The 15,170-nt window shown below is 40.6% G+C and overlaps 1 protein-coding gene across 8 annotated transcripts in view; it reads left to right on the top strand.

The window, feature by feature from the left end:
* The window catches only part of UTRN (utrophin), a 910,930-nt gene that overhangs the window by 335,891 nt on the left and 559,869 nt on the right, over positions 1 to 15,170 (top strand). For all 8 annotated transcript variants that reach the window (XM_040350827.1, XM_040350824.1, XM_040350828.1 and 5 more), the window contains 4 exons: positions 7,965 to 8,120; positions 10,128 to 10,265; positions 13,287 to 13,436; positions 14,384 to 14,557. In XM_040350827.1, coding sequence (XP_040206761.1) covers positions 7,965 to 8,120; positions 10,128 to 10,265; positions 13,287 to 13,436; positions 14,384 to 14,557 — 618 coding nt within the window. The remainder of the gene's footprint in view (positions 1 to 7,964; positions 8,121 to 10,127; positions 10,266 to 13,286; positions 13,437 to 14,383; positions 14,558 to 15,170) is intronic.

Below are 15,170 nucleotides of genomic sequence, written 5' to 3'. Positions count from 1 at the left end.
ATACGATTATTTCCTATACTGTAGTATCAATTCAGGGTGGATTTGTCTTTCAAACAGATATCTACCTTTCTTGTAAATGAGAGAAACGTACCCCTTCATTGTGTTAGACAGTAGTGTAAACCCTGGCTGCAAAACGATTTAAGGGACTGTGTTGGCAGACTTTGGATGTGAATCAATGGCATAAGTTTGCTATCAATCTGAGATGCCTCTGAGATCATTTAGAATTAGATGACGGGTGAATTTGACCTCCATCTGACCTGCAGTTCACGTGCTTCAAGTGGGTTTTGCATTCCCATAGCCTTGTATGGGAAATCAAAACCCATCTCTGATGCAAATAAAGCCCATTAACACATAAAAACTCTGAAAAGTCAATGTGAATCAAACAACCTAAGTACAAGCAACAGGTAGCTATTCCTTTTGAAAGCTTTCTTTACTACTAAGGTATTACAGACTTTGACAGTTAGGCCTCGTACACACGACTGAGGAACTTGTCGTAAATGAAACATCGTTTTCCTCGATGAGTTCCTGGTTGGGCTTGTCGAGAAACTTGACAAGTTTCTTTGCGTACACACTGTCAAGACCAAATCTCGTTGTTCTCAAACGCGGTGACGTACAACACATACAACAGCAGGGGAAGTTCGATTCCACTGGCACAACCCTTGGGGCTGCTTTTGCTAATCACATGTTACTGCGTGTTAAGTAAAAGTTTGGTAGGAGACGATTTGCACTTTTCAGTCTGTTACAGCGTGACAAATGTGCTATCTCCATTACAAACGCTACTTTTACCGAATCTGCGCTCCCGTCTCATACTTTATTCTGAGCATGCGCGGGTTTCTTAGCATACACACGATCGTGTTTCTCGTCGTAAACCAGCCCGAAGAGGAAATTGAGACTCCCGACGAGGAAAAATAAAACTTGTTCTCTTTTTTTCTTGTCGAGTTCCACAACAGTTTTCTCGATGAAAAACATACACACGACCGTTCTCCTCGCCAAAAAAGCTCTGCCACCAAGTTTCTTGATGGATTCTGTCGGGGAAAACGGTCGTGTGTACGAGGCCTCATAGTATTTGTTGCTGAACAAAACAGCTCCTAATTGATGATATTAAAGCGACTGTACTTCTCAGGAAACCCTCTCTAAAGCCTCGTACACACGACCGGTTTTCCCGTCGGGAAAACTGCCATGAGAGCTTTTGGCCGGGAAAACCAGCCGTGTGTATGCTCTATCGCAGTTTTCCCGACAGGAAAACTGCTGGGAAAAAAAGAGAACCAGCTCTCTTTTTTCCCACCAGGATTTCCGGCGGTTTTTAACCCAGCAGTTTTCCTATGGGAAAAACTGCGATGGAGCATACACATGGCCGCGATTCCCGACCGAAGCTCTAATGGCAGTTTTCCTGTTGGGAAACCCGGTCGTGTGTAGGGGGAAAAAGTTACTAAGCAGGTTCTCGGTTTTCCCCTTGGGTTTCCCGGCGGTAAACCCGTACGTGTGTATGAGGCTTAACCCCTGTGAACCAACCTTGACCAAAACTCCCTACCCAAGCTTTACTGCCTAACTTTGTAGCACAACTACGTGCTGCTTATCAGTTTACTACATCAGCAGCAGAGGTCCTCTCCAGTGCTGCACAGTAAGCCATACTAGCTAATACTACCAGCATCTTCACTCAGCGATTTAGTGGTGTTTTTATTTGAGCATTTTTAGAAGTGTATTGCAAGCATTTTAAAAGCTTATTACAAGCGGTTTACAGTTTCAGGCATTTTTGATTAGCCAATAGAAAGCACTAGGGGAAGGAGAAGTGGAGGAGATTAGTCGTGAAGAGCTGCTGTTTGAGCAGAAAACTCATCATGGTTTGAAAAACGCTCAAGTCACGTGTTTTCAGGGATTTCTATTGAAATCTACGGGGCCAAAAATGCTTGTAATCTGTCAAAGGGAATCTCATATACTTTTTTGCGTGACAGACATTTTGCTTCAGGTGACAGAACGTTCACATATGAACAGGGGCCATTGAAATTAATGGAAGTTGGCTTGTTGAGCGTTTTTTGAGCTACAAGTTTCAAACAGAAAATTGCTTAGGTTTGAACGGAGCTTTAGAGTATGGTCCCAAACAAGTCTGTGAGGGCTCAACTGTCCAGGAGTGGACAGTGCTGAAGAGGACTTCTGCTGGAGATACACTAAAAGGATTAGTGGAAATACAGCCATGGCCAAAAGATTTGAGAATGACACAAATATTAATTTTCACAAGGTCTGCTGCTTCAGTGTTTTTAGATCTTTTTGTAGGATGTTGCTGTGGTATACTGAAGTATAATTACAAGCATTTCATAAGTGTCAAAGGCTTTTATTGACAATTACATTAAGTTTATGCAAAGAGTCAATATTTGCAGTGTTGACCCTTCTTTTTCAAGACCTCTGCAACTCGCCCTAGCATGCTGTCAATAAACATCTGGGCCACATCCTGATTGATGGGAGCCCATTTTTGCACAATCAATGCATTCAATGCTTGGAGTTTGTCAGAAATTTTTCACCCATCTCTTGAGGATTGACCACAAGTTTTCAATGGGATTAAGGTCTGGGGAGTTTCCTGGCCATGGACCCAAAATTATGACATTTTGTTCCCCAAGCCACTTAGTTATCACTTTTGCCTTAAGGCAAGGTGCTCTATCATGCTGGCATTGTTCATCACCAAATTGTTCTTAGATGGTTGGAAGAAGTTGTTCTCGCAGGATGTTTTTGTACCATTCTTTATTCATGATTGTGTTCATAGGCACAATTGTGAGTGAGGCCACTCCATTGGCTGAAAAGCAACACCACACATGAATAATCTAAAGATGCTTTACTGTTGGCATGATACTGGACTGATGGTAGCGCTCACCTTTTCATCTCCGGGCAAGGTCTTTTCCGGATCCCCAAACAATGGGAAAGGAGATTCATCAGAGAAAATTACTTTACCCCAGTCTTCAGCCGTCCAATAAGTGTACCTTTTCCAGAATATCATTCTATCCCTGATGTTTTTTCCTGGAGAGAAGTGGCTTGCTTGCTGCCCTTCTTGACACCAGACCATCCTCCAAAAGTCTTCGCCTCATTGTGCCTGCCTGCTGCTATTCCTGAGCAAGCTCTGCACTGGTGGTGCCCTGATCCCGCAGCTGAAGAGGAGACGGTCCTGCTGCTTGCTGGACTTTCTTGGGCACCCTGAAGCCTTCTTCACAAATGCAGTGGAAATGTTTTTTATGGGATTGAGTTTATTTTCATGGCAAAGAGGGACTTTGCAATTAATTTCAATTAATCTGATCACTTTTCATAACATTCTGGAGTATATGTAAATTGCCATCATAAAAACTGAGGCAGGAGGCCTTTTTGAAAATGATTATTTGCGCCATTTTCAAAACCTTTGGCCACAGCTGCAGACTGTGCTACAGGAGTAAGTAAGAAGCTGGGGTTTGGGTGTTTAGTCCAGATTAGCGCTTAAGAGGTTTGGTTAGAGTAGGTTGATAAAATGTAGAGTTGTAAAGGTAAACTTTTGTTAAAATCCCTGTCCATTTCTATAGCTGGCTACAGATTCACTTTATTTGTTTGTCCTGGTGACCAATGTCACCAGGACAGAAAGTAACAGGATCCGGAAATTTGACAGTTAGTTGTCAATGGAACAGGAATTGAGGGGAAATCTTCCAATGCAATGTATTCTTCTGGTGACAACTGTTCCTAGAAGGGATCTCCTCTTACTTTGTTAGAGATTTTCTCTTAGTTCTTTTAAACCACTCCGCTGGCACCCCATCAGGAAATAAAAACAATTCATAAATGCCTAATGCATGTATGTGTTTAGCATACTTTTTGAGGAATTTAACATTAAAAGTCAGCTCACACTGATTATCACACACATTATGGTTCATTAAGGTGTGTTGTGCAGACCAGGAGAGCTGTCTGAGGTGGTAATAAAAAATACTTTACTGAAATTCCTTAACAGTTCATAGAAAATAGGGGTTTTGCGCAATAAAATGCCAATATCTTGTGAAAAAATAAAGATTCCATACTCAAGCAATATCTGTGTTCAAAATGAAAATGTTTAGGTGAAAACTATCTTAGGGTTAACTAACTGATGCAATTATTATAACTCATTCATTATAGTGAATTAAGCCTAATTGCACTTATTTAATAAGGAAAACAAAGCGCAGTAACCATATCAACTGACTGCAATTTATCTTTCACTAATGTGATTGCTTGTTATGGGTTACTACATATGTACTTCATCACTGCTATCTATGCTAAATTATTAAAGATTTTTTTGCTCTTCTTTTGCTATGGGTTACTGCATTTATACTTCACCACTGCTATCTACACTACCTTATTAAAATGTTTAGTGTCCTTCCTGTAGCTTTATCTAGTCTGATCTTAAAGCTCTAGATAACTATTTGAAAGATTAGTTCAGCCTTGGTAACATGCTCCATGCTACGCCCATATTTAGGGTATAACACGTAACATGTTACTATGTAGTAGCCTCTTCAGCCCCTCCCCTCCCACCATGACAGCAGGCAAGTGTTATTCTCCAAAACCCGCTGTCACATTTTAAAATCAGCATTCTGTATATGAATAAACTACAAGTTCCATCTTCCACCACAGCAGACAGCTAGTTTTCAATGGACTTAAAGGAGGCTGGATAGCTCTTACTGCGGCTTTGAAACTGACAGCCCAATCGGTGACACGGGCTCAAAGCTGTAGGAAAAGGGAATGCAGGAGCATGACATTTCACCTGTGGTCCACTGATTGGATTCTGCCCAAAAAAATTAATAAAAGCACATTTTTTTACCTCCAAAAATATGTGCAACTCAGCCATTAAGCGTGTAACATCTTGTAGGATACATTCCCTTATATTGATCACCCTTCTAGTGTTTATATGTTTTGTGAAATTTAGTGGCTTGGGGTCTTCTGCTTACACTTAATGCAGTTTAGTGTCAAATTGACCTAATTGATCGTGATATTATACTTTAGGGCTGTTTACACTTGCTTCAAAACATGGCTTCGGACACGCTTTTGTTAAAGCTCTTTGAACGCCAGTCAAAGCTCCTGTTACTAAATAAAATGGTTAGCTTACAGTCCTGTTTACACATGCTTTTGCTCGGTGCTTCGATGAGTCTTTAGTGGGGCTTCAAGCGAGCTTTGCTATAGACTTCTATGGAGGGGTTGAAGACACTTTGAAGAACCAATGAAGCTACAAGGGGTATCATTTTTGAAGCAAAGCCAAAGCAAAGCAAAATCAGGTGTACACAGGACTGTAAGCTAACCATTTTATTGAGTGACAGGAGCTTGAAATTTTCCATGTTTTGTCATGTTACAACCAAAAACGTAAATGTATTTTATTGGGATTTTATGTGATAAACCTACACAAAGAGGTACATAACTGTGAAGTGGAAGGAAAATGATAAATGGTTTTAATTTTTTTTTTACAAATAAATATCTGAAAAGTGTGGCGTGCATTTGTATTCAGTCCTCTTTACTCTGATACACCTAACATAAATCTAGTGGAGCCAATTGCCTTCAGAAGTCACCTAGTTAGTTAATAGAGTCCACCTGTGTGTAATTTAATCTCAGTATAAAATACAGCTGTTCTGTGATGCCCTCAGAGGTTTGTTGGAGAACATTAGTGAACAAACAGCATCATGCAGGTCATGAAGTAACACATCAGACAGTTCAGGGCTAAAGTTGTGGATATATTTAAAGCAGGATTAGTTTATGAAAAAATATCCTAAGCTTTGGACATCTCACAGAGCACTGTTTAATCCATCATCTGAAAATGGAAAGTGTATGGCAAACCTACCAAATCATGGCTGTCCACCTAAACTGACAAGCCAGGCAAGTAGAGCATTAATCAGAGAAGCAGCCAAGAGGTCCATGGTAACTTTGGAGGAGCTGCAGAGATCTACAGCTCAGGTGGTAGAACATGTCCATAGGACAACTTTTAGTCACACACTCTACATACAAATCAGGCCTGTATGAAAGAGTGGTAAGAAGAAAGCCATTGTTGAAAAAAAGACATAAAAAGTTGGGGACACAGGAAACATGTAGAAGAAGGTGCTCTGGTCAGATGGGACCAATGTTTATCTGTTTGGCCTAAAAGCAAAACGCTATGAGTAGTGAAAAACTAACACTTCACATCACCCTGAACACGCCATCCCCACAGTGAAACATGGTGATGGCAGCATCATGTTGTGGGGAGGCTTTTGTTCAGCAGGGACAGGGAAGCTGGCCAGAGTTGATGACAATCTTAGAAGAAAACCTGCTGAAAAAGACTTGAGACTGGGGCGGAGGTTTACCTTCCAGCAGGACAACGACCCTAAACATACAGCTAGAGCTACAATGGAATGGTTTAGATCAAAGCATATTCATGTGTTCGAATGACTCAGTCAAAGTCCAGACCTAAATCCAATTGAGAATCTGTGGCAAGACTTTAAAATTGCTGTTCATAGACACTTTTCATCCAATCTGAGAGAGCCTGAGCTATTTTGCAAGGAAGAATGGGCAACAATTTGACTCTCTACATGTGAAAAGCTGTTAGAGACATCCCCAAAAAAGACTTGCAGCTGTAATTGCAGGAAAGGTGGTTCTACAAAGTATTGACTCAGGGTGGCTGAATAAAAATAGACGCAACACTTTTCAGATATTCATTTGAAAAACATTTTGAAAACCATTTTTTTATGTACTTAATCTTATATAATACAAAGTGATAGGTACTTTTTTATTGGGTTTTCGGACAATATAGTTAGCTTGACAGAATAACAGAAATTACATTTAGCCTGGGTTCACACTCTTATGATGCAGGAATCGGTGCCAGTTCCATCGCATCTCCCTCTCAGGCAGTTCACAATGCCCTCTGCAAACCACTGCGGGTGTCAATACAAAGGTAATGAGACCCCAGATCGGTTTACAGATAGCAGTGCGAACTTTGGATTCGGACAGGAATTGGATTGCATGGGTGTGAACACCTATGCGATCCGATTCCAGTGCCGGAAAAAAAAAGTCCCTGCACCTTTTTTGTACTGGCTGAATTGGCATTGCAAAGACATTGCATGTGATTCACACCAGCAATGCGTTTGTGTGAAGCCAGGCTGTCACTTTTTTCTGGCCAGAATTTTGCTTTCAGAAAAAGTAACAACTTCTCATTAAAGGGGTGTTCCAGGCTTTTTTTATGTTTATTAAAAGTCAGCAGCTACAAAAAGTGTAGTTGCTGGCTTTTAATAAACATACAATTACCTGTTCCCCCGGTCCAGCGACGTGCCGCTGGGAGCTTCGTTCCGGTCCCCCCCTTCACCGCCGGCGCCTCCACTGCAACTGTGGGCACCCGCCTGTGACAGCTTTCGCTTTCATGGCCGTGCACCCACTGCGCATGCACGAGCGGCGCTGCGCCATTTGATTGGACAGGCGATCGCCTGGGACCTGTCACGTGTCCCAGGCGGTCGCTTACAGGGAGGGGCTGCCAAAAGGCGATTCGAGTATTCGCCTTTGCAGCCCCTCCCTGTAGGCGACCGCCTGGGGGCACGTGACAGGTCCCAGGCGGTCGCCTACAGGGAGGGGCTGCCAAAAGGCGATTCGAGTATTCGCCTTTCCAGCCCCATGGCTGGAAGGAGGAAGTGGGACAGGAAGTCCCACTCCTCCCGAAGCCCCCACTCCCCCCAAAAAAAAATTAAATGCCAAATGTGGCATGTAAGGGGGCGAGGAGTGGATTAAGTGGAAGTTCCACTTTTGGGTGGAACTCTGATTTAAGTAGTTATGTTGTTGCGTGCCTAGCTGTAGTTAAATGTCTAATGCAAAATTTGTGATCCTGTTATTTACCAACATTTAGAACACAAATCCTTTAGTGGAATAAAATTGAACAGGGTCAATCATTTATAAATTGTATAAAACAGTTTGAGGCAGGTCTTGTTAAAATAAACTTTATGGGTATGCATAGCATGTTTTTGTTTAATCTCATATGTTTTATCCAGATGCTTGTGAATCATGATGCCCTAGCACAAAGTCCAGGAGAAGGATCTGTACCTACTGAGGCCACAGCTGTTGAACTTGAAGTCTTTGAGTCTGAGCTTCTTGTTGTCCAAAAGCTTCTGGAGAGGTGTCTACAGTCACCTACAGAGAATGAAAAGGTGAGAACAAAGACCATAATTAGATCAAATTAATTTCGGAGTGCAGCACAGTTTCCCCACAGGTTGATTTGATATTGGCTTCTGGGAAATTCGGTGTCCCCATGTGCTAACACTGGACTGTATTGTTGGTTTCTTTAATTTGACCTACAAAACCATATACTGGGATTGTGTAAGGCCAACCATACATAGTCTACATTTGAGAAAGTTTCAACAAAGATTCAATGAATATTTCTTAACCACATGATTGTAAGTAACAGAATGATAGAAACACATTTCCTTACTAGTAGATTACAATTTAGGAGGGCTGTGGGATGTCAGTCCGCTGTTGGCTGATTTCACCCAGCCGGACCAGGCTCTGAAAAGAACCTGAACATATGGTCTGGATCCACCCAAAAGCATTGACTGGCACCTGGCTCAGCCTCTCACCAATCTCAAGAGAACCCCAGACAGCCCCTCCCACTCCCTTCACCGCCCAGCACTCCTGTGAGCTGGAGGGGCAAAGGAGAGAGCCGAAGATTGACAGTCCTGCTCAGGGGGATTAGTTAACCAATTGCAGTGTTTGATCGTTCAGTTCTCACTGCAGAGTCAATGGGGGACAGATGCAGCAGTGAATCGATGAGACATCCACCTAGGTGATTCTAACGTTTTTTTTATTTTTTGCAAAGTCCATACTTCTCAGTCTATAGATGGATCTAAATTCAGCCGGTTCAGCAGGGACAGGCCGAATTTCGATCCAAGTATGAGGACTGTGGCACTGATCAGTGTATTCTGACCGCTGTCAGAGTACAATAGCTCAGCAGTGAGAAGAAGACTGCTGTTTCTGAGGATGTCTAAAGCTGGCCATACAATATACAATTTTCTTGTTCAACTTTCCTTTCGATTTACCAAAACCATATAATATGAGGTCAAACCTAAACCCTTTCAATTTGTATGCAATTATGGAGGCCCTTGCACTACATAGGCAAAGGTAAATCTAAAGGAGATTGAATAAGAAAATTGTATAGTGTGTGGTCAGCCTTGTGTCAGTACAGAAGAGCAGTGAGCCAATCACACCGGCAGACAAAAGCATTCTTGGGGACATGTTGTTCAGCTGTCCCAGATCACCACACTGAATGCATCTGCATTATTTTCCTCCTTGATATGGGTAAAGCAAAGGGGACATGATAGGGCCATAATAAAGTTCCTCTGACTCTCCAACTTTCATCTTTAAAGAACGCTTGTCACTAAATTATTCATTTCAACAGAAATCTTCCTGGAAGTTTATGTGTGAATTTTATGTATTGTATCCATGTTCTTTACCTGTAAAAGCCTCTGTTATATGTAGGCATCCAAAAATTCTAAGACTTCTGGTCACCACTAACTTGGTTGTGATTTTAGCAGCCCTGTCAGACTATTATTCAACTGACACTTCATAGTAATTACCTTTTTGAATGAAAATGTCTGTTGTCCTTATAACCACCTGAGCAAATCACGCAATAATGTAGTATTTCATGGAGTATCATGCCTAAAATTTTACTTTTAACTCAGTGCAGACTTCTGAGGAAAGTAGTGAATCAATCACACCCACAGGAAGAACCACTTTATTGTACACGATTAGTGTACAAAATGTCACCAGGTTCCCAAACTAAAATAAAAGGATGCAACATTTTTTTTTGTTTTACATTTTTCAAAAAATTCAGTAGCTGCACACTGAAATGGAAAGATCATTTTATTTTCTTGTAGCAGTTATGTATGTTATACTATACTACATATTTTAGTTTTATTGTTTTAACAAATGTGGAGAAGTTTTCCTTTAAATACGGTAGTTGCCATTGATTTTTATAATTAAGCCACTACACCGCCTGAATATCTTTAATAGTGTTTACATAATTAGAATTTTAAAAGCTGTCCCATGTATAGCGGTCTCAAGCAAATAAGGGTCATTCAGAGGCTCTGCCTGCTCGGGTAATTCATTTCATATTTATATGAACACAGATTCATTATATCACCTGTATTTCATCTAATTAGATTGATGACGAAAAGGCTCATATTGAAGACATTCTACGCAAAGGAGAACAACTTCTGCAGCAACCAATGGATGACATTCAAAGAGAGAAAATACGACTGGAGCTGCTGCTCTTACAGACAAGATACAATAGTGTTACGGTTGGAATCAAACATTATTTTATTTCCTACTCTTTTTGGGGTGTTTTCGTTTTCAGGATTATTAACAGATCATGCTTGAAATCCCAGATACAATGTTTCTCACAACAGTTATTTTGGTTGTAATGAGAATGGTTTATTTTACTGTTTTTTATTACATCCCCTGCGCCTTAATAGAAAGGCTGAACATTTACCAAGATGGGTTTTTTAAGATCTAATTTTCCAGTAAACCGGCTCATGCATGATGTGTCCCTCCTTTCTCACATTGCCACAGGAAGCTATCAGCCTTTGAGGCCCATGAGTTAAGAGATACATTTTTATTCAGAATTAATTTATGCTGATTGTGAAGGACGGTCATGCATAGTTTTCTAATCAGATGGCTTTTTGTAGAGATATTTTTATTTTTTATTTTACTAAAATTAAAGCGGGAGTTCACCCATTTATTTAATTTTTGCCCTTTTCCCCTTAGATTCCTGCTCGTTTGGTCTAGGGGAATCGGCTATTTGTTTTAAAATATGAGCAGTACTTACCCGTTTTCGAGATGCATCTTCTCCGTCGCTTCCGGGTATGGGTCTTCGGGAGCGGGCGTTCCTTCTTGATTGACAGTCTTCCGAGAGGCTTCCGACGGTCGCATCCATCGCGTCACTCGTAGCCGAAAGAAGCCGAACGTCGGTGCGGCTCTATACTGCGCCTGCGCACCGACGTTCGGCTTCTTTCGGAAAATCGTGATGCAATGGATGCGACCGTCGGAAGCCTCTCGGAAGACTGTCAATCAAGAAGGAACGCCCATTCCCGCAGCCCATACCCGGAAGCGACGGAGAGGATGCATCTCGTAAACGGTAAGTACGGATCATATTTTAAAACAACTAGCCGATTCCCCTAGACAAAACAAGCATTAATCTAAGGGGAAAATGTGCTCTCTAAGGGTGAACCTCCGCTTTAAAAGCTAACTCCACCATATTGTAGAATGTAACATTTTGCCAAGCAAACCCCACCAAACAGAATGCCACTCCCTCCCCCCTTTAACCCGTGACAGCATTCAGGGGTTCTTCTCCCCCGCAGCCATTGTCACTTTTTAAAATGACGAGATCTGGGAATGAATGAACTATAGCTTGTAGTTCTCACTGTAACATGTGTGTGGTGATCTATTGACACTTTTTCCAACTCTGCAACTGAAAGCCAACATCTCTGTAAGGACAGAGAGCTGAAGGAAGAGTCTGCAGGAGCCTGGTATTGCACCCACGGTCCACTAATCACAAATGCAATGCTTTGCAGGCTCCTGCATAAAAAAATAAAATTAAAACCTGGCCTTTAAACACAATTAAAACCACTACTTATTTTTCCTTCTAGTAGTATCACCCAAGAGAGCACAGTGGTAAACAAAAATAGAACTACAGTGGTTCCACATGCATAACTGTGCATACAGGGGTTCACAGAATATGAATAATGACATCATTCTGAATAATGCAATATGATCAAGTATAAAGCATTCAATTAGGCCACCTCTCTGTATTGTATAAAAAAGGGGGACATTGCCTTGACACTACAGTGCAACTGTAATAGGGTTAATAAAGAAAATGGCACCTAATAAAACAGCAGTGGGTTAGTTATTACAACACTCTGCAATAAGTTAAGGTTCCACAAATAGAAGTCTGGTAACTGTTGTATGAACATGAGGCATTACGTTTTCTTCACCTAGAAGATCTAAAACACATATTTTAGGGTTTAGTGTGAAACTGGTATGGAATACACCAGTGATTCTCAAACTGTGTGTTGTGGCACAATAGTGTGCCTCGTGAGATTTACATATGTGCCGTGGGAGTTTTGAAACCCTGAACATGTCAAAACATTTTATGGTAAATCATGGATGCAAAAGTTAAAAAAGTAACATGTATAAAACCGGAATCTATATCAGTCTGGCATTCATTTGTTCCTTTAATAATGCAAGACTTGTGCGAGATCTCTGGAGAACTTAATTATATTATAATATAGAGACCATTCTATTCTAACTTAGATGCTTATAAAAAAAGTTTATTCATTGTTTAGCGATGGAGAAATACTTAATCAAGTCTGGAACTCTGAAACAGAAACTGTTAAATGAAAAGCAAGGAAGCAAGCGAAAGTGCAAAGATTACAATCGCTTCAATATGATTTGTTCTCGAAAGCAGGCACATCCTTTCCATTTTAAAATAAAATATATATATAAAGATAAATAAGTTCTTCACCACAAAAATTGTTAGATCTTTTCAGGTATGCTGTGAAAGCTTTTAGATCTTTTTGGTGCGCCGCAAGACAAAAAGGTTTAAGAAACACTGGAATACACTATTAAGGATTATTGCACACAGACGGAAATATGCATTTTTATGCCTAGTATAAATCTCCTGTTGCTTTCCTGTGCTCAGAAAGCTGAATGTTCCACATATAGCCTTCCATACAATGAATGGCCATACTCTTGTTAACACCAAGGCATCTGACATATATTTTCAAACATGAAAGTTATGCATTTGGAGCAGATACATTGGACCTCTGTGTCTGGGTTAATGGCAATGCAAAAAAATCATCATGTTTTAGTACAGCCATTCATTTGTATGTGTGCATGAACCCTAACAGTGTGTGTCAATAATAGATGTCTCATACCTAGTAAGCTTGGGACACTGGGCCCCTACCTCAACAGTATTGAAACTTTTTTGGATGCAGTAGAATGCCAATCATGAGGCTGGTCTTCTAGTTCCAACATTAGTATTTGACCTTACAAATGTTCTCCATATTAATACCCCTGGTTTTGAAATAGGATGTCCAACAAGCTCATAGGCTTGTTGGACATCCTACTTTGTGGTCAAGTGTCCACAAACTTTGTAAATCTGGTTGAAATGTGTTCATATATGTGCTTTGGTTGAGATTTTTCTATGATTGCTGTGATAGTGTTACATTTTTTTAGTTGGAAAGATGAACTTGCACATATGTAATATGTAGCACATAAAATGAATATTTTCCATTGTTGTAACAATGTTTGGTGTTATGCAGGAACTCCAAACAGTTAGGAGAAGACAAGGAAGTAAGCTTTCCCCAGTTACTGCTCAGCATGAACAGGAGGGTCGCTTATTCTCCTGGATGAATGAGACTGAGCATCGCCTTTCTGGCCTTCAGGATGCAGAGGATGACAAGAAGCTTCAGGTGAGGTATTCTTGATGTCTGTTTGTATATACTTGAAAGGCTTGGATTTTTTTGTGTTGGAGTATAAGAGTCCACCTGATTTCTGCTCCTGTAAAATAAAGTCCACCTGATCGCTGCTTTTGCATTCTAAAGTCCACCTGATCTTTGCTTCTCTGTTCTAAAATTTTCCTGATCTCTGCACCTTTGCGCCAAAGTCCACCTGACCTCTATATCTAAGTTTTCAAGGCTACCTGATCTCTACATATTAGCTCCCAGGTCCTGATCTCTGAACCTCTACTTTCAGCCTGATCACTGAACTGGTACTTTCAGGTCTGTTGGATCTCTAAGTTCTAAAGTCCTCTGTAAGATCTAATCTTTGCACTTGAGCATCCAGGCTTGCTTATTCTCTGCAACTGAGCTCCCAAGTCTGCCTGATCTCTGCACTTAAAGTGGTTGTAAAGCCTAAACATTTTTTACTTTCATGCATTTCCTGCTTTAATATAAGAAATGTTTCAGTATGTGTATCAACCCCTCTCTACCTCCCGGAGCCCAATCTCGATCCATCACCATGCCCATCTGTAGCGGCTCTCTCCACTGCTCCCCATTCTCATAGGCTTTACTGAGAGCAGCCTGCATCTATAGAGGCAGGTAGTGCGGCTTGGAATCAAGCCCGCAGGTGTGCCAAAATAAGAAGCTGCTTTGTTTGTTGACACACCAAGAAGAGGAAGAGCCAGGGGCGATGGCAGGGGTCCAGAGAAGAGCAGGTAAGTATAACATGTTTCTTATTTTAAAAGAAAATAACTTTACAAACACTTTAAGCTCTAGACTCCACTCGATCTCATCTGAACTCTGTCTCACTGTTTTTTTCTTTCTATATAATGACTGCTACTTTGACCAGTCTTTGACTAGTATGTTTGCTCACCATTAGTAAATGGTAAACATTAGTAAAGCCTGACTCCTCATCACAGGAGTTGCTCAAAGAAGTAGAAGAACATCGAGAAGAGTTCATTGCACTGCAAAAAAGGAGCAGTGATCTTCAGCATGACTCTCAAGCAGAGATAGATGGTGGAAAATTGAAGCAACGGTTTGAAGAAATTGAAGAGCAGTTTGCCATGTATCTAGGAGTACAACATTCCACCCTGGTGAGCATCATCCGGCATTAGTATTCTTAGCTCTGTTCCTGTACATTCATTGCCTATCATCTAGTAAGACAGTGACACTATTGGGGATTATTTTATGTTTACCAAATAAACTGTGTGTTGCAAAATATGAATGTTGGAGTAAAAACCAAAGCAAAACTCACCAATTAAAAGTGTCAACTTTAAAGGCTAATAAGGAATGTAAAGGTCAAGTTTCAGTTTAATGTTGTCAGACCAGTAAAAGATTATATTTGATTGGTTGCAGTGTGATAATGCATTTTGCTTTACTGTAAGAAATGCCTTCTAAAGAATATCATGCCTGCATACATTCTCACACTACAGTATATACTTGTTGACATATATTGAAATTATATTATTTTTGAACATACAGTATGTGTTCACAATGCATGCCTGTTGTTGGTTGTAGTGTATCCATTTAAGTAGAAACAATGAAGGTTTAGAACATATGTTAATGGTAACATGAAAACGTTACAGTTGCTACAATATTTGCTTTTAAATTGTTCCCTTGCCTATTAAAAAAAAAAATAGATTTTTAGTCTTCTGAGATAAATGATACCCAAAGGTACATAAGTAGGTAAATAGCTTTTGAGTTGTA

Source organism: Rana temporaria, chromosome 4 (genome assembly GCF_905171775.1).
Source record: "Rana temporaria chromosome 4, aRanTem1.1, whole genome shotgun sequence".
Lineage (NCBI taxonomy): Eukaryota > Metazoa > Chordata > Amphibia > Anura > Ranidae > Rana > Rana temporaria.
This window is presented reverse-complemented; position numbering and strand designations above follow the sequence as displayed.